At 36.0% G+C, this 19,080-nt stretch overlaps 2 protein-coding genes across 2 annotated transcripts; one reads left to right on the top strand and one right to left on the bottom strand.

Annotated features, from left to right (window-relative positions):
* Nucleotides 1–542: 542 nt before the first annotated feature.
* On the bottom strand, nt 543–14,995 carry ssrp1b (structure specific recognition protein 1b). Its single transcript, XM_082162718.1, has 18 exons — nt 14,892–14,995; nt 14,384–14,483; nt 14,107–14,292; nt 13,897–14,002; nt 12,496–12,689; nt 10,753–10,853; nt 10,507–10,636; nt 10,272–10,375; nt 9,730–9,858; nt 8,785–9,006; nt 7,021–7,093; nt 6,189–6,321; nt 5,756–5,801; nt 5,352–5,475; nt 5,041–5,208; nt 4,696–4,793; nt 4,361–4,535; nt 543–2,350 (listed from the first exon to the last, which is right to left on the bottom strand). Exons 2-18 carry the CDS (start codon nt 14,435–14,437, stop codon nt 2,285–2,287), a joined length of 2,109 nt encoding a protein of 702 aa, XP_082018844.1. The 5' UTR covers nt 14,438–14,483; nt 14,892–14,995; the 3' UTR covers nt 543–2,284.
* On the top strand, nt 14,995–18,321 carry pold4 (DNA polymerase delta 4, accessory subunit). The gene is made up of 5 exons (XM_082162719.1): nt 14,995–15,134; nt 15,907–16,008; nt 16,166–16,255; nt 17,959–18,070; nt 18,167–18,321. The coding sequence occupies exons 2-5, from the start codon at nt 15,909–15,911 to the stop codon at nt 18,189–18,191; spliced, it is 327 nt and encodes a 108-aa protein (XP_082018845.1). The 5' UTR covers nt 14,995–15,134; nt 15,907–15,908; the 3' UTR covers nt 18,192–18,321.
* Nucleotides 18,322–19,080: the final 759 nt, after the last annotated feature.

The raw sequence follows: 19,080 nt of genomic DNA, 5'->3' as shown, positions 1-19,080 counted from the left end.
TAAGTCAGGAGCGTAGGGGAAAAATCTACCACAAAAGTCATATGACTCATTCTTAATAATAATAAAAAAATATATGTTTAATAGTTTAAGCAATTTATGCATGCAATAGGCCTGACATCACTTCTAATTCTTTCTAAACAACAGAAAATGCGATACGTGTCATAATGATAGAAACGTTGTGAGTAAATGTTGAAATGTTGAAAAAAGGCATTGATTTAATGATTCCCAAGTGAAATTAGCTTGGAAATTTGCTCCCACAAAAAGGTGCCGCCCTTGGTAGTCGCCTAATGGGTTGTCTGACCATTAATCAATTTGTTGTTTTCTTTTTACTCAGTAACATACAATACACTTCCCAGAATGAAATTAAATCCTTTTACTGGCTCTACAAACACATTATCTTAAAAACCACAATATTTCCGCTTACATTTCAGAGGATGATGAGCTTGAGCATGTGAATGAGAAAATGGTTGTTGTTTTCATGATATGTCATAAATGAATATGATTACTTAGATAATTATTAGAAAAAATTCTTAACAATTCAATATTTTTCAAATGTAGATTATTTAATGCATCAACAAACGTGCACAATTAGTAATGTGTGCGCTAAACAACATTTCAAAATACTGTATAAAATAAATGTTGAGCTCGGATCAAAATCAAATATGTTTCAAGATGAATACAAATGTAAAAATATTTTACATTTAAGGTATTTTTGTCTTTCATAACTGTCATTGAATGCAAATACATATAGAGAAAGCTCTCAATAGATGTGTCAAAGATGCAGTTTCTATTCTGTTTGGAAAGCAGCACTGTAAAATATCTCTGTACAAACAGATAAACATAGTGATCAGAACAAGTACAGGACAAGATAAAATGATAACACTCTCATTTAAAGGAATAGTTTACCCTTGTGTTGTTCCAAACATGTATGAAATGCCAATTCCGATTCACGAAAACCTATTTATGAACTGGATCAACCGATTTATTGAAAATAGGTCAAAAGAATGATTTGTTCATAAATAAGACATTACTTCTTCTCTCCTGAATGAGCCAAAGCTAGGGTGAATTCAGTGAACAACATTTTCACTGTTCCTCACACAAAACTATTGTATAGCTCTGCAAGACTTGGAATATAATGTTCTGGTTGTATGGGCGACCTTTATTATGCTTTTATGGCGTCTTTGCATCTTTGAAAGCTCCAGTCTTCATTCAGGAAGAAAAAGTCATACAGGTTTAAAATGACATAAGGGTCAGTAAATTACAGCATTTACATTTTTTGGTGAGCTATTCCACTGAAGTCAACAATACCAAAGGTAAAGATAGCTGCAAGCAGCAATTATTCGGAGCCAAGCTCAAAGAAGACGAAAAGACATGCCAACATGGCTGGGAGTGTCAGACAAACAGCAGCAAGGAGCAATTAAAGACATTTTAAGATGATTTTAGGCAAATAGCTGAACATATAAAGTCACTAATAATATTATTTAGCAGTTTATGACTTTCGACCAATAGGTGGCGCAATTACGAAATTGATGTGGTGTGGTCAGAGTGAGGTGACAATGACACATACAGTACAAAGTCTGGTGTCAATATGTCAAGGCAATACAGAGATAAAGCCTGAATAGTCATTTTGGCATCATGCCCTTAACTTTGCTGCTGCGATATACAAAAACGTTTTCGTCTATTGACATGAAATCCGAAAAATTAACATTTTGTCGGCATGGTCTGGAGATGATACGATTTGATTTGGGTGAAAATCGGACAAACGGTCTAGGAGAAGTTAGAAAAAGTAGGTTTTAAAATATAATAAAAATGGCGGACAGGAAGTTTAGCTGACTATGGCAAAATTGGTATCTATGTTTTCGGCATAAATATATTTTGCTACTAGCCGTTACGGTTCAAAAGTTATGAGCATAAACATGAGTGAAACTTTGGACAGTTGGTGGCGCTAGAGGGATTGAGTTAGAGACTCCAAATTTACTATGGTGACTGTTCATACTGTCCTCTATCAGTGTGCCGAATTTCATAACTTTCCCGCAAGCGGTTCTATGGGCTGCCATAGACTTCCATACGGAAGAAGAAGAAACGGAACAAGAAGAAGAATAAGAACGCTGACGATTTCAAGAGTGCCTATGCACTTTCAGTGCTTGGCCCCTAAATACACAAGTGTTTTTGAATGCATATACTATCAGGATTTCATCAGGTCATGTACACTGAAATGATGAAAGAAGTATAAGAAAGGTTTTTTTTTTCCACTCCCCCTGTTTATGTCTTTCATTAGTGTCTTTCAGTCTGAGCCGGACTCCTCAGAGCTTGGCGGTGTGCTGACCGCTTCCTCTTCATCATCAGACCCCTGTATAAAAAGTAGTAGGAGCAGAGAATGACAGGGAGACAATGAATACAGTGAATACATTTTCCCCCTAATACCCACTAGTATAAGATCAAATCTAAAAAAGGACAATAAAATCTATAAAATTATAAATTCAAAAAAGTGTCAGGAATTCTGGATGCATAAACCAGGCACAGCATTAATCAGAATATGGATGGGGCCAAATTTAGAATTGATCATAGCAGAGAAGAGAGCATCAAAGCAGTCATCAAAAACAAATGACAACAACAAAAAATCAGTGTCACAGATAAATCAAAACAAATTGTACAATTGGACACAGACACATATTTGTTTCATATTATACAAAATGTAAATTAATCATTTGTTACCATTAGTTAACTATGTTAGTTATGAAGTAATGAAGAACACTTCAAAAGCATTTATTAATCTAAGTTTGTTCATTTAAACATTTACTAATACATTATTAAAATCAAAAGTATTATCTGTTTAAATTATTTAAGGTATCTGAGCTAACATGAACTAACAATAAACAGTTGCATTTTTATGAACTAAAGTTAACAGATGAATAAATACTATACCATAGCTCATTGTAAGTTAATGTTAGCTACTACATTAACCAATGCTAACTAATGGAACCTCATTGTAAAGTTTTACTATTAAAAGTCATACTGCTCTATTTTTTTATTCTTCTTGAGGTAAATCTTGAAATAATGCATTAGTTTTGTTGCTAAAAATTGGACAGAATTTGCTTTGCTTTATTTTTTATTCAACAGCTCATAGTAACATGAAACGTGACTGAATTTTTTTTTATGGCTTGATACTTTGTTATTTGCTGTTTGTAGGACTTTTTTTAGTTTGTAGTTTATATACATATACATACACATAAATACTGTATATATATATATATATATATATGGCAATACTTTGATGTTGTTTGACAACCTTACTTCTCAGGATGTGATGTACATAATATGATATAGTTTTAAAAACGTACATTTCTGGGGCCGTATTCACAAAGAATTTTAAGGCTAAAAGTAGCTCCTAACTGGCGAATTTAGGAGCAACTCCTAAAAATAATGGGCGTGTCACTCGTAACTTTAGGACTCCTAATTTTTTTGACTAAGAGTAATTCACGAAGCATTTTAGCCCTAAAAGTAGCACCTAAGCCTGGGACAGCTTAAAAGAAGTCGAGAGGACTCCTAACTCACTAAGACTTATTCACAAACCGCTTTTTGTGGCATTTCACGTTGCGATGTTTTGAAATGCGTATGCGGCGGCTACAGGAGCTTCCAATCGCGAGGGAACAATTTTGCATTGTAGGCATCAATAACGCCACCAACAACAACCAAAACTAGGCTACTCATTGCATGTAAACTAATTGTAACGTTTCATTGTGAATCAAATTAAAATGTTCTCTTTGCAAACGTAGGCAGAGACATATAGTGACAGATTAATTCAATAATGTTGCAAAGATATTGCATCAATCCATATGTTTCATTAGGCTACTATATATTTGTTTTGCCTTACTTTTTATTTATTTAGGCTATTTATTCAGTTATTCATCATCTTCCGTCCTTCGCACTACTTGTGTAGTGCACGCATTCTCAGACCTGTCACTCATCATCGTAGGGGAGGTGTTTGGAATCATTCCCGCGTTACAATCATCAGCCAATCAAGGTGGTCACTTCAGTCAAGCTCGTGCATGAGTAATGACGTCATCCATAGCAACGAAGACTCTCTCTTAGTTTAGGAGTTGTCATTTTTCTTTACTAAGAGTAGGTCTGAAAGGCGTTGTGAATAACTTTTAAGAGAAAACTCCTAGCTAAAATCTTTTAGTGCGATTTAGGAGTACTCCTAGTGGTAAGATAAAATGCTTTGTGAATACGGCCCCTGAACTATAAAGTTACCCACCTTCTAAACTATGTACTATGTTACGCTGTTGCTGTAACTACGTTGTTGAGTGAAACTGTTTCCATTGCATAGACAATTTTGTTAAGTGTTTGTTAGTGTTACCTTGCGCTTCCGTCCCTTCCCTCTTTCTGACTCTGATGAGCTCTCTTCACTGGATATGAACTCTCGACTCTTAAAGCTGTCGTTGCCTGTTGCTCGTTCCTTCTCTTTCTCCTTCCCACCACCTGACTTCTTTTTCTTCTTTTCTTCATTCTTCCCTCCTTTCTTTTTCCTCTCCCTTCAGGAATAAAATGTGGGAAAAGAGTGAGACATAGCCAATTATTAATGCTGACATCATCGTTTGGAACAATGGTGATTGCGAGTTAGTAAATGACAGAATGTTCATTTTTGGCTGAAGTAGTAAGCGCAGGACTAGGCTATTTGAATATTTTGAGTACTTTTTTGAGCTGCTTGAGGATCCTCCACCACTCTCCTTGTACTCTCTCATCGCTCGCTCATAGTCTTTCTTTGCTTCCTCTGCTTTTCCTTCCCACTCCTGGTGGAAAGATAAAGACACCGGTATCAGTTCAAGTTTAAAGTATACCAAGACAGATGGAGAAAACAATCTGAGGCATTAAAGGGATCGTTCACCCAAAAATGAAAATTAGCCCATGATTGAAAGAAGAAAGTCATATACGCCAAGGATGACTTGAGGGCGAGTAAATCATGGGCTAATTTTCATTTTTGGATGAACTATCCTTTTAACATTGTGGAAGGTCCAAGTGAATATGGTAGAGAGTCACCTCTTTCTTGTCTTTGCTGATTTGTTTCCACATTTCCCCAGCTTTTTTCGAGATCTCTGTGACAGAGATGCCTGGGTTCTCTGATTTAATGCGGTCTCTGCTAGAGTTCAACCAGAGCATGTAGGCACTCATTGGCCTCTTGGGGGCGTTAACATCCTTTGCCTTTTTCTACACACAAGAACACACAAAGTAGCACTGAATTTGTAAGTACTTGTACTGCTTGTACTTACAATAAATGCTAGGTTAAGAGTTTATAGAAACCCTAACGGTCACCAACAAATTTTATCGTTCACTCTTCTCTCTTCTCTCACCTCTTTCTTGCGTGGTTTTCTTTCTTTTACAAATTTAGCTTTCTTGGCTGGTTTCTTCTTTCGGTCTTCATCACTGTCCCCGCCATCAGCGCTGCTTTCACTGGCAGAGGCCTTACTGTCATACCTGACACACACAAATATGACTTCATTAGGTATCAGATTTTTCCATTTTATGAAGAAAGTGTGTGTGTGTATGCCCCCTTAACACTAGGGTGTTACATGTGGTTTTTAGTATAAAATGTCATTGATACTAAGGTACTTTTATAGGTGCTTTTTACTAATTTGTTTTTTAATACTTAAATTTATGAGTTTGTTCAAGTATGAGCAATAGTAATAGTGATGTTTTCCTCAGCAAGCACCACCAATTAAAGCTGTCGCAAACAGATCAACGCAAAGCCTCTTACTCCTCTGCAATATCATCATCTTCTTCTCCAGGATTAAAAGATTCATCTGGGGGGAGAAAAAAAAAGTCAATTCAAATGTTAATTTATCTCACACAACACATATTCTGTTCAGCCAAGCCAGTTGTAATTTATGACACCCAAATACAGTTGCAACTAGGTGTGGCTAATATAAACAAATTCTTATCTCAATGTGAGTAATTTTATTTCATGAGAACAATATATATATCGCAATATAGTTATTTGTCCTGGAAATAAGGTTGTTTTGATACCAACATTTTAGATACTTCTGACATTTCACAATTTTCTACACCAATTTCGATATCACAGCAAAAACCAATTCTAGCCTAACTAGCATAAGTCATCAAGCTTATAGAAAACAAGTAAACAATCATTAATAAAATAAGAATGATTGGCTCAGAGAGCTGCCACTCACCACTCTCGCCCTCTGAGTCGTCACTGTCATTGGCCTCCTCACGGATCTTGCCCTCTTCTTTCATGCGCTCCAGATACGCATCATGCTGGTCGTCGTCCGAGTCGCTGTACATGTTGTCATTACCTTTCATACCCTGATAGAATACAAATCAAAATGATATCAATGCAATATCAACATCATGTCATTGCAAAGTTAGTATTTGTAACAAAGCGGACACAGGAAACCCTCTCCAAGCATAGATTTCAAACCCATTCATGTTCCCATCCTCACCGGCCTCTCTCTCTCACACACACACACACACACATACAGTACTTTCATATAAGCAATCAGTGTTAACTCATTCAAAAGCACGCCCTTGAGCAACGCTGTGTTCATAGCACACAGAATTGTTTAGAACACATGTTTTTTTGTAAAGCGACCACAACATTAAATACAGATTTCAGATGAAATACTCTGTTGCAGTCTTATAATGACGTCTGAGTGATCTTAACACAGCGTTCACTTGGTCAAATCATAAACCAGTGAGCCTTGCCACCTTTTGGTGGATGAGACATCTGCTTTAAGCCTTCAAAGATAAGAGAGAATGCTTTCGACACTCGGGTTGTGATTGTGACACGCAAACAAACACCATGCAAGCAAGTTATTGGAGCACCGACACCAAACCGCAGGACAATACCAACCTTTTTCTACATGAACACAATACAGACATACAGCACAAACACAAAGAGTAGAATAAGTGTCTGTCCACTGTGTGAGGATTCTATATGGACATGTCTATGCAGATAAAATTTATGTGGTGCTTGATAGGACAGAAAAAGGACTGTAGGTGTACCTCTTTAAAGCCTCTGTTCTTGATGCTTAACTTCTTAGCATTGACGAAGTCAAAGAGTTTCCCATATTCTTCCCTGAAGAAGAAGGTAGAAATAGATTGAACATATAAAAACAAAGAGAGGATGAAGGCTCTTTTAGTGAGTTAAGGTCTGTTCACACCAAGAACGATAACTACAACAATAACTGTATTAGCGTCCACAACAATGGACGATTTTTTTTCTAAGAGCACTGTTGTTATGTCATCTGCTGCTTTATAGGTAGAGTAAGCAATTTCTGAGAAACGGTTTCTGTTTGTACATAGTCCTGGTTGTGTAAATAGGAGAAAGAAGTGGATTGGACTGATCAGACTGAGCACCACAATACTCTTGTAGCCAATCAGCAGTAGGGGGTGTATACGCTCGTGATGGGGGAGGAGAGAGAGTGAGAAAGCGGGACACTTGTAGAAAGACTGTAGAGAAAGAGAAGGCTGATATATTACCAAAGAGGAAAAAGGCAGAGGAATATAATTGAAGAAATATTACAATTAGTCACCCAAGTTAATATTGGAAAAGCTTTCCAGCGCTGGAGTTACGTTAGAGAGCCTGAAAATGGACACCGAGGTCGCATTTTTCCTGCTCGATACATGAGCAACATTGGTTTTGATATTTTTCCAAGATATGCTGTTTTTGTAATATTAGCTATAGTAATGGGACAATCCGATGCGCCAGCTGTTAGTCATTGCATGTGTTGCATAGCGTGTTTGTTATTTTGAGGGTGGAGAAATGAGGGTAGGAGTGTGTTTGTTTGGGTGTCAATTTCAAATATCAACAGTGTTTCTCAGAAATTGCTTACTACACTTTTAAATGCTCAAGCTCTTTAAAGTTGGGTGGATTCTGATTGGATGTCGATGTATTTATCATTCATCAGCTGGAAATAATCATTCCTCTGTCATTATCATTATAGCCGTGGTGTGGACTTACCTATTCATATAAAATTAGAGCGGAAATTTAAACTTTATAATTACAGTTAGTTATTGTCATTGGTGTAAATGGGCTGGTGCAGTATTTGTCAATTGAAAAAACTATCTTTAGTATGTTAAATAGGGAAAGCTTGTTTAGGGAGATATGTTTTTCTATTTTAGCTCAATGTGATGTGTTTTAGATTTGAGGCGCAGTATGTTTGTTGTGTGTATCGTTTTTACAAAAAGAACATACCAGAATGGTTGAAGAATGTGTTAAAGGAATAGTTTCCATCACTCACTCTCATGTCAGTCCAAACCTGTAAGACTTTCTTCTGTGGAACATGGAAGAAGATCGTTTGAAAATTTGAAAGTGTTTTGGACTTTCATTGCATGGACAAAAACAGAAAGTCAAACAGGTTTTGAACGACATGACTGGATGAACTGTTTTCAAGATACTGTTACTTCTGCCACATTAATGTGATGTGTTGGTGTATTGATTCAGTCATAATATGAGCCCAACTGAAAATACTGTAATGTGACTAAAGTAGCTTTGTTCTTTCCCCTTAACATCTAATGTAGAAGGGGTCAGGTCACTAAAAGAGAGAGGCTCTTTTACTCCAGTATAAGACAAAGCAGAAAGAATCACCACAAAGAGGCAGCATAGACTTTCTATGGCAGATGGGGGTTAAGTGCTCAAGGACATAATGGCAGGAAGTGCCTTAAAGAGGATATTGGACACTGGTCTTTTCATTACTGGTATGGTCTAGTTCCCACAAAGCTATGTTCCCGACAAGTGGACAAGAACAACATTAGGCTTATGGGTACCTCTCGATGCTGCTGAAGGTGTACTGATTGCCCTGCTTGGTCTCAATCTCAAAATCGAAGGAGCGAGTGGTGGTGGTTCCACGGGCGAAGTTAACGCAGGCGATCTCTTCAAAGCGCAGGTGCACTGGGGGCTTGTGCACATAGATAAAACCTCTTTCCAAAGGATACAACAGCCCTGAAGTGGCCTTATATGAACATGTTATACACTGAGCTCCTGAGTGACTACAGAGAAGAGAGGGAGACAAAATTTGTATTGATATTATGTTGAACTACATACAGTAATGTTCAAAACTTTGGGGTCAGTAAGATTTAAAAAAAAAGAAATTCATTCTTTTTTGCAGCAAATATGCATTTAATTGACCAAAAGTGACAGTAAAGACATTTATAATGTTACAAAAGATTTCTATTTGAATAGTTAAAAAAAAAGAAACTTTTTATTCATCAGCAAGTTAAAATGCTTTCTGAAGGATCATGTGACACTGAACATTGGCGTAATGGTTGCTAAAATTTTTGCTTTGCATCACAGGAATAAATTCAAATATATTAAAAAAGAAATCAGATATTTATATAATAATTTTTAATTGAAAAAATATTTCACAATATTGCCGTTTTTACAGTATTTTGACAAATTACTGTTAAAAATAAGAAATAAATCAGAAAGATTTGGTTCAATGGCAATGTTTCAGGCATTAATGAAGGGCCTTTAGTGTATATTTTATTATATTTATGCATTTTCTATAGTCTTTAATGTTTAAAAATATAATTTTAACAATGTGTAAAAGAAGCTATATATTGTTTTGTTAGATAAAACTGTCAACGTAAATTATGATAATTCATACATTTATTTATAAAATAATTTTTTTAATATAATATTATTTTATTTTACAGTCATTTACTGTAGTAAATTTTGGTATATTATTTATATGTATGGTATATGTGTTTTACCCTTGGAAATTTCCCGGCACTGTGATCTTCCTGTTGACCAGGGCCTTCATGACTCTGCTTACCATCTCATAGAGAGAGCCAGACATGTTTTTATTAAGTTTCCCTTCAAAACGTCTCTCCACCTCTTCCCTGCACAACATAAGAGAGAGAAATAATACTGCTGGATGGCAACACATAGTGAATGAATCAGCACATACCAGCAGAATTCAATTCAGTTGTTCAAGTGAACAATTCCTTTAACTCCATGTTGCTCCAAGGTTTAAGTCCCTGTGATAAGTGTACTGTAATTTGCCTAGGATAAAGCATTTGCTAAATGAAATAGTGTCATCGACCTTGTTGAAGTGAAACAGCTGCTCAGGAAGAGTTCTTTTTTTTGACATAACACTTCACAGAATATAGCTAAACATAACCGCGCACACAAAATCAATTTCTCTTTGGTATCTCCTTTTAGTCTTGGCAGAAAATGTAAACAGTTTATGTCTGACACCCATCACATCCTTCACCGGTCTTACTCATTCTCTGTCTCTCTCGCTCTCACTCACTCGTTCATGTTGAGAGTGAGGCTGATGTCCTCTTCTTTGGAGAACAGAAGAATGAGAAAATGGTAGCGGGTTTGACCCTGTTTAATGGGCGGGTCCAGACTGATCTGAAAGAGAAGGGAGGTTGCAGGTCTTATATCAGACAATCAGACACACAGCAAAACTAGATTAAAGCCCTCTAATACTAGCCCTAAAGATGGATCAGAGACTGTTTTACAGACTATGATGCCCCACTTACCACAAAGAACATCTGCCGCTGGTCTTTATGAGGCAACAGGAAAAGGCGGAGCACTGTGGTGTACGGGATCTTGTAGTCAAACGTCTTACCATGCAGATGGAGGAATGTCGGATAAATACGGATATCGTACCTAGAGAGAGAGAGAGAGAAATAAAATCATGTTCTGACACTTCACTTTTTCTTTTTTTTTTTAAGGGAAACCTGAAAAATTGTGAGGTAAATTTCTTGGCGTGTAGGTGTATGTACCTGCCCCTAGGTGTGAGGCACTGCAACTCTCTGAAGATACACACAGCATCTCCAGTGGCCTGGATGACATCTGCTTTGGACAGAACGTTCTGAGCAAATGCCTAAAACAGCAGAGAAGAGTGTTGTGACCTCAATTTGCATTTCAGTTTAAGCTGGCTTTAAGGATGGAAATGTTGTACTTTAGGGTAGGGGTTTTTAAACTGGGATCTGGGGAACCCCAGGGGGCCACAAAGGAATGAAGAGAGACAAAAAACCCATGTAAAAATATAAAAATAAATGCATAATAATAATAAAAAAAGATTAAATTAAACAAATAATAAATTGCTTCAAATAAATATTTAAATCAATACATTCTAAATGATAAATAATACATCTAACAATACATTATTTATAAAGTATAATTATTCATCTAACAATAGTATGAATTTTCTCTATTTTGTAATCATTATGATCACAACTTGTAATATTTGCTTAAATGAGATCACTGTTTCTGCCTAAATTATTACAAAATATTAGCTAACTGGTTGATTTGTATTATCTTAGAACTGTATATTTTTGACATATGAGGCCGGTTTCACAAAGATAGACTTTGACTATGGCTTAGATATAGTAGATAGTCAGACTTCAGATAGACATCTAAATCAGACCGTTGCGCAAAGCACTTAAGACTCTGACTATCTTAAGTAGAACAACCCTGCAATGCATTCTGGGTAAATTAAGACACTTTCAACAAATAAAAACATGGCGGATCGCGTAAGCGCATTCAACCGCTCAGTGCAGTTTACCCCAGCGGAAAATATGTGTTTGTTGGAGGAGTATAACAGTTACAAGGATATTTTACTTGAGGAAATTTAGCGGAGAATGTAGTAACAAGAAGAAATGTTTAAATTATGAGCCATTTTCCCTTTTCTTTTGGCTGTTTGTAATGTAACTGATTGTTACTGCTGGTTGCCAAGGTAACATAGTTAGACCATAAGACCTAAGTTAGCCTGGGGGTAAGGTTTCTAATTTTTTTGGTCTAAATTAAGTCAGTCTTTATTTTTGCATTAATAATTTTTATTAACTTGCATTAGACTAGTCTATGAGCAAATTTTAGACTTGTCTAACACTATAGACCGGTCTAAAATAGCTTTGTGAAACTGGCCCATGAACATTACTTTGACACAGTCATGTCTGAAAACAGAACACTCTAAATTGTAATGTACAAACATGCATTTTTCTGTAAAGCTGCTTTGAAACGATATGCATTGTGAAAAGCGTTAAACAAATAAATGTGAATTGAATAGTACTATAGTGAGTAGATTTTTTAAAACCATTTTAAACATAAAAGAAAACAAATTTTTTTCCAAATAATATTTTACACATATTTATAGTATTACATTTTTACAGTATAAATTGGGGTTTTCTACACAAAAATGTATAGCTGTCTTTAAGGATTGTGGTACCTTGCATGAGGATGATCATATTTGGGGGTCCCTCATGGCATCTAAAAGATTGAAACCCTTTGTTTAGGGGGCATGTTATGATTGTTGCTTGGTAAACTACGCCATCTGCTGGTCAGTGTTAGGTAGGGGTGGACACACACACACACCCACACACACACCCACCCACACACACACACACACACACACACACACACACACACCCCCCCCCACACACACACACACACACACACACACACACACACACACACACACACACACACACACACACACACACACCCACACACCCACACACACTTACCTCCACAGGGTCTGAACCCTCATCTCCTGTGCTGGGGGGGACGTAGAATCGCACCTCCATGAGGGATACCTCTGTGTCATCATTCTGATGAAACTCCACAGTGACCTCATTCTTTCCCGTTGCACACTGGGATACACTGGAGAGTGGAATCTCAAATGCAGGACTGTCATTCACCTCAAATGAAAGCAACGGCCCTGAAAAGCCACAGAGGGGCAAAGTGTTTAATACCTTGAAATGGCAATAAAAATACATTTTCAAGCTGAGTGTATTAAAAATGCAATGATGGAACATGCGATTGGTTTCGATTTGAACAGTTTTTTCATTATTTATAGCAGACGACTGATATCGATTTTTTGGATATATGATATCACAGAATTTTATTTAAAGATTGCAAATAACATGTCAAAAAACTGCTGTAATGAGATTTATATTTATTTTAAATAATATTTACTAAATAAAAAACAAATAATTTGGAAATTAATTAATCATTATGAAAAAATAATAACCTGTAAAATAAAAAGATGTATACTTAGCTAGTGCATGATTCTGTAATCCTATTATAATTATTTATTTTTTTTACAAAGAAAGAAATTGTACAAAATAAAAATAAAAAGGAAGTAAACACTGTAACCAACAGTGCACTCAGTCAAAAGGTAAGTCTGTGTGCACTGGGAATCATATTTTCTCAAATAAAGACCAGGTAGCACTGATGACAAAGTACACAGTGAATATGACAGTGGCTAAATTAATACTGCACAGCATATTTTGAAATCAAGGATTTAAAGTTGGTGTATGAGAAAGTATTTGCTTATCATAGTATTTCGCTAATAATACATTAATAACACTGTAATACTTTTTATGTACCATTTACTTTCTTTGTTTAACAGTTCTGATAATCTATTAGACAGAACTGTTAAACAAACAAAGTAAACTAATGAAAGTCCTGCTTTTCAATTAGTCATAAAGAAAAACGTATCGGCCGATGCTGATGATTAAACAATGCCAAATATCTGCCTATATGATATATACTACTAATCTATCTTTCTATTATAGACCATAGAAACTTCATTCTTCAAAATAAATGTTCTTTATTGGCATCTATGGTTCCATGAAGAACATTTAACATCCATGGAACTTTTTCATTGCACAAAAGGTTCTTTATAGGTCTTTAGATTATTAAAATGTTGTTGTTTTTTACACTTTTTTTTAAGAAAAACGTGGTTCTTTTAAGAACTGTTCACTGAAAGGTTCTTTTGGGAACCACTTTTTTTTTTTTTTAAAGGCATTGCTGCAAAATCCCCTATTTGGCACCTTTATTTTTAAGAGTGTTGAATTAAGGTCACTATACAAGATGCTACTGTACATATCTCAGAAATAGTGTTGCATCGGGAGTGCACTGACCATTAAATTTAGCAGTGCCCCAATTCCAGCCCTTCACACACATATCTTTCTCCATCAGCTCCACTTTGTAGTTGGCTTTGAAGTACTCTGAGATCTTGTCAAGGTCCTGTACATAAAAAGATGGATGAAAATTTAAGGCGTGGAATGAAAGGGTGGAGGGTGAAAAATAATCAATATTTTGATTGATTGAATTTTGTATCTCTGACTCACAGTGTCTTTGAAGCCATCATATTTGTAGATGTGACCAGTGGTGGTGCACAGTTTGATGCCGTGACCCAGACAGACTCTCCTCCACTGGGCCTGAGTGAGCTCGGAGACCCCAATGCTGTCCACCTTCCCAGTCTTACTGTTTTTAAACACCACTGTCTGCTTACTGAAGCGCAGACGGCCATCATTCTGCAGAGAGAGGTAAGTCAGTCGCTTTTGTTCAGTGTTTTCTAGAATAACATCTCAGATTAGACACCGAACAGCTGGAGCCTCTACTCACCCAGGTGCCCTTGACCTCCTGATAAATGTCATTGAATTCCAGAGTGTCACTCATGTCAGCCACTCCAGCTTAGACAGAGTGGACCTGTGACGTTCAAAAGCTGCGACAGCAGGGGTAAAATCATAAATGCACACATCATACCGTATTCATATAGCTTCTTTGTTTTTCATTGCCTGTGGCATTATGAATTCGGCAATGAAGGAAAGCTCTCAAATGACAACTTTTTCTTGCAGGTTGATTTGGATGTAAACAGTTAGCTTTGAGCTGTAAAATACAACTTTGCGAAATTAAATATTTTGCAGTGTAATTAGACACTGTAAATTGTTTTCTAACTATAAACAAATAAATATAGCTAGCAAAGCAACCATATTCGACCATACAATAGCGGCTAGTGTTTTGTAACGAACGACTTATTTTACATTTACAGTAAATTTCAAGCAGTAATAGTTTATTTCAAACAATTTTATTGCACAGAAAATGAAACGTGAGATATTTGAATCAGTATTACTGTTATTCGGCGAGAGGATCAAGGCCGACTCGAGTCCTGTGTGCGTAGATGTGCGGAGCGCAGAGCTACGCGTTCGTCACCATGACGCCATCACGCTCTGTGCGTGGCCCCGCCCTTCCTATTGAATGTCAGTCTGTTTTGTAAACGATCGAACCACAAAGCGAAAGTTAAAAGGATTTGACGGAGAAAGCTGTCAACATCCGCAAATATTTTATCATCTGACAAAGTTCTAGCAGCATTCAGGTAACTTATGCCGTACATTTCAAATAAAAGGGGATGCACATGCACTTTTGCAGAGGCTTTATACTCGAGATGGAAGCATTGTTGTTCGATCGATCGATAAATGAACATCGCCTTTAATGCAATTTATTTTAAATCGAAAATTGGAATGCTACACAAAAATAGATTGTTTATACTTTGTTATAATACATACATTGGTTTCTTGGTCAAAGATCTGCGCGGTGCTGCGATATTGTGTTAATGTAAAAAACAACATTTGTTCACAAAACAACATTATGCCTTTAACACATAGACTAATATCGAATAAGCTGGTTGAAATAAATGTAATATCATGTCAATCATCTTGCTCAATAAGCACTGTGCTCCCAAAAATGAAGAATCATTGATTCACCACCTCCTGTTGGAAACACTTCGTTACATTATTAAATCAAAGATGATCTAACATGAACGTGAAATAAAAAGTTGGGTTACACTTTATTTGAATGTGTCACTGTTACAGTGTAATTATACATTTAAGTACTGAGTAATATTAAGAAACTACATAGGGTAGGATTAGGGTTTTGTTTAGGGTGAGATGCATGTAATTTATAATTATTACTAATAAACACGTGTAACATGTAACAATTGGACACTTTAAAATAAAGTGCTACCAACAGTTGTTTTTTCTTTAACTAACGTTAACAAAAATGAATACATACTGTAACAAACGTTTCTCAACGTTTAATAATAATGGGACCTTACTGTGTAAAATGTTACCAACTATCTTTCATTTTAGATATGACACCTAAGCGTGGCCTCATCACCGACACTTTTAAGGTTGTAAAGAAGGCAAAGAGAGGGGGCAAGAGAAACAAGTCTCCTACCCCACCAAAAGCAGGTAGGAGGGCAGTTTGTTTATCTGTGTGTATGTGCATATTTAAATAAAAGCAGAGATCCTCAATGTCATTGTATTCCTAAACTATGCAAATTATTTAAAGGAGCATGTTAATGCACCAGTAGTCTAACAGCATTTATAACATGTTATTACTGATCAGAGCCTGAGCCCCCACAACAGAGTGAAAGAGAAAAAGATCTACAAGAACTGAAGAAGTTTGATCTGGACTGGAGTTTCGGACCATGCACAGGTACATCATAATTTTAAATAACTAATATCTTTGTGCCAGTTACATTAGTATGCTGTTTATGTCTGTATTGTTCATGTAGCTTCTGAAGTACAGTATATAGAACCCTGAAAACTGTCGGCTTTATCACTTTAAGGTCTTGAATTCTTTTTGTTGCAAGCTTTGTCTGTATTTTGTTCACATTTTAAAGTGTGTTTACTTAAAAAATAAAACTAGGTAATACTAGTCCTGAACCTATTCCCCTAAACCTAATATTAACCCATGTAGTTACATTATAGGCAGAGGCGGCCTTTGCAATTCGGAGGCCTGTTTCAAAGAAACATTTGGAGGCCCCCCATCATTCAAACGATTTGTTAAAAATGCGTAACGAAATTCAACATAACGAAAACATCACTGTGTTGCTCGGAGACAAGCAATGGCTCTGTGGATTTGTTTGGAACTATTCTTGTTGGCAAAATAGTGCAAAGACAGACAATGGTCTAAAACTAAAATGAAAGTCATCTAAAATTAACTTTGTATGAAATCAAGACTATCACATTTGCAATCGTGCTGATATTCGGGGGGAAAATCATGGCCTGTTTTAAATATTAAAAACAAGAGCTCATACAAGGAAATTTTTTACAAGGAAATTAATTTTGGTGGCATTTTTGCCCTATTGCCCCCGTTCCTTTCCGGGATGGCCGGGATGGGGCTCTTTTTTGAGTGCAAGTGGACGGAGGCCACTTCTTTTGTGGGCCCGTTTCAAGTGAACATAGCAAACGCTACTGCTTACAGGGCAAGTTGACCCCCTGCCTTAATATTTTCTCCTGGCCATAGATGGCACAAAATCTCATCTCAGCTCTTTTGATAAATGGGTATACTATTTTAAATATATTTATAAAATATATAAAAATAAAATAACATTTTTGAGATTTAGTGAGGTTAATGAATCAATTTTTTTGTTTCTGGAAAACAGTGATCTATGACATTGTATTATGTTGAATAAAAAAAATGTGTGTGCGTATTTGTGGACACATCAATGTTTTTGGATTTGTGGAGTAAAATATGTAATTTTTATTTTAAAGTAAAAAGATAAAATGAGACCCTTGGGGTAAGATGAACCCCTCAGAATTGGCACAAAAGGCCCAGAGTGGCATGTTGTTACTAGTGCTATTATTTTTAAATGTAATACTTATTGTTATTAATGGGGTCATTTAATATTTCCATGAATTAGACATTTCAGACATCTTCGCCTTCATTTAAACCTATAGGTTAATTAAGTGAAATCATTCAATTTGATTTCACAAGTGTTTCTATTATGACATAGTTTCAATTAAAATATGGGCAATTAAATATGTAAATATTCATATGCCTGTATGTAAGTCATAGGATAATTTTACCTTTCAGATTAATCTCTTTTACTGGGATTCTGCTTTGTCTGTCATCCGTTATTCGATAATTTGAATTATAAACTAAATTGTCAAAATAAAATGTTAAATAGAATAGTTGATTCAGTATTTTACATTAATGACACTTTAAAAAAAATATATAAATATAAAATGTTTATATTTATTTCCTTTAATAACACATTGGCTGATGCATCATCTTATGGGGGGCATCTTAGTACTTTCTTGGGTAAATAGACTGTAAGTACATTGAAAATGCATGTACTGTAAAATAAAGTGTGTGTGACCCTATGTGTATGTGTGTGTGTGTGTGTGTGTTAGGGATCAGTCGACTGCAGAGATGGGAGAGGGCAGCACTGCATGGGCTGAATCCCCCTCATGAGATTAAAGATATTGTTCTGAAAGAGCACACTGACCCAGAGTACACACAGAGGTATTACTCACACATTCTCTCTTCCTTTTACACATGCACAAACCACACAAACCAAAGCCTTTATCGCTAACACTCACTTTCTCCCCTCTATTTCAGTCTCTGGCGTGACTATCCCCTCTGAAAAACTGATAGAGAAAAGACAGAAAGGGGTGAAAAGAAGAAAAAACTTTTATAGTGTTTGATATGTTCTACTATGTTTGCTTTGCTGTTTATCACACTACATTTTATTAAACCTTTTTCTATGCAAAAGCTATCATTGTTGAGTCTCAGGCATTTATAAAACAATCATGATTTACAGTGCACCTGCTACATATGCATACACTTATCAGGTCCTCACATTTTTCAATTTAACCCATCTTATTAGTATATTATTAGTAGAGGCTCACAAATTATTTATCATCTGACAACATTGCAAATGTCTGGAGTAGTTTAGCATTCAGGTATGCAGTGGTGTTCAAAGATATGTAAGGGTATGCATATACTGTACAATTTTAAAGAAGCTTATACTAGAGTTGGAAGCATCATTTATCGATCGTTTAAATGGCTTTTACTGGGGGACTTTAATGCAATTTATTTTCAATTGAAAATATGTAAGCTACACAAATGCATTGTTTATACTTTATTCTAATTGTAATGATTTAGTCCACTGGAGGCAAGTTGAAGTGAGAACCCAAATGCAATTTATTAACAAAACGTGATCAAACATAAAACAAAGGCATGATGAAACTGGAAACTCAAACAAGATCAAGAACAAGAACATCGGCAGGAAACATTCAATACTCGACAATGATCAGACAATTAACCAATGACAAGACACATGGCAGGATCACATGACAAACGGAATCACATGACAAGTCACAGAAACATGACAATGACAAGAACCAGAAACAAAACCCAAAACGTGACACTAATACCTACATTCACTTGTTTGTGTAATGCTCGGAGAGCATCTTTTGTGGCTAAATACCTCCCTGTGTTGTGAGCTGCAATATTTCCTAATTAACAACTTT

The sequence above is a fragment of the Leuciscus leuciscus genome (assembly GCF_965113295.1).
Source record: "Leuciscus leuciscus genome assembly, chromosome: 3".
Classification (NCBI taxonomy): domain Eukaryota; kingdom Metazoa; phylum Chordata; class Actinopteri; order Cypriniformes; family Leuciscidae; genus Leuciscus; species Leuciscus leuciscus.
The sequence above is the reverse complement of the archived record's forward strand: the minus strand, read 5'-3'. Positions and strand labels throughout refer to the sequence as shown.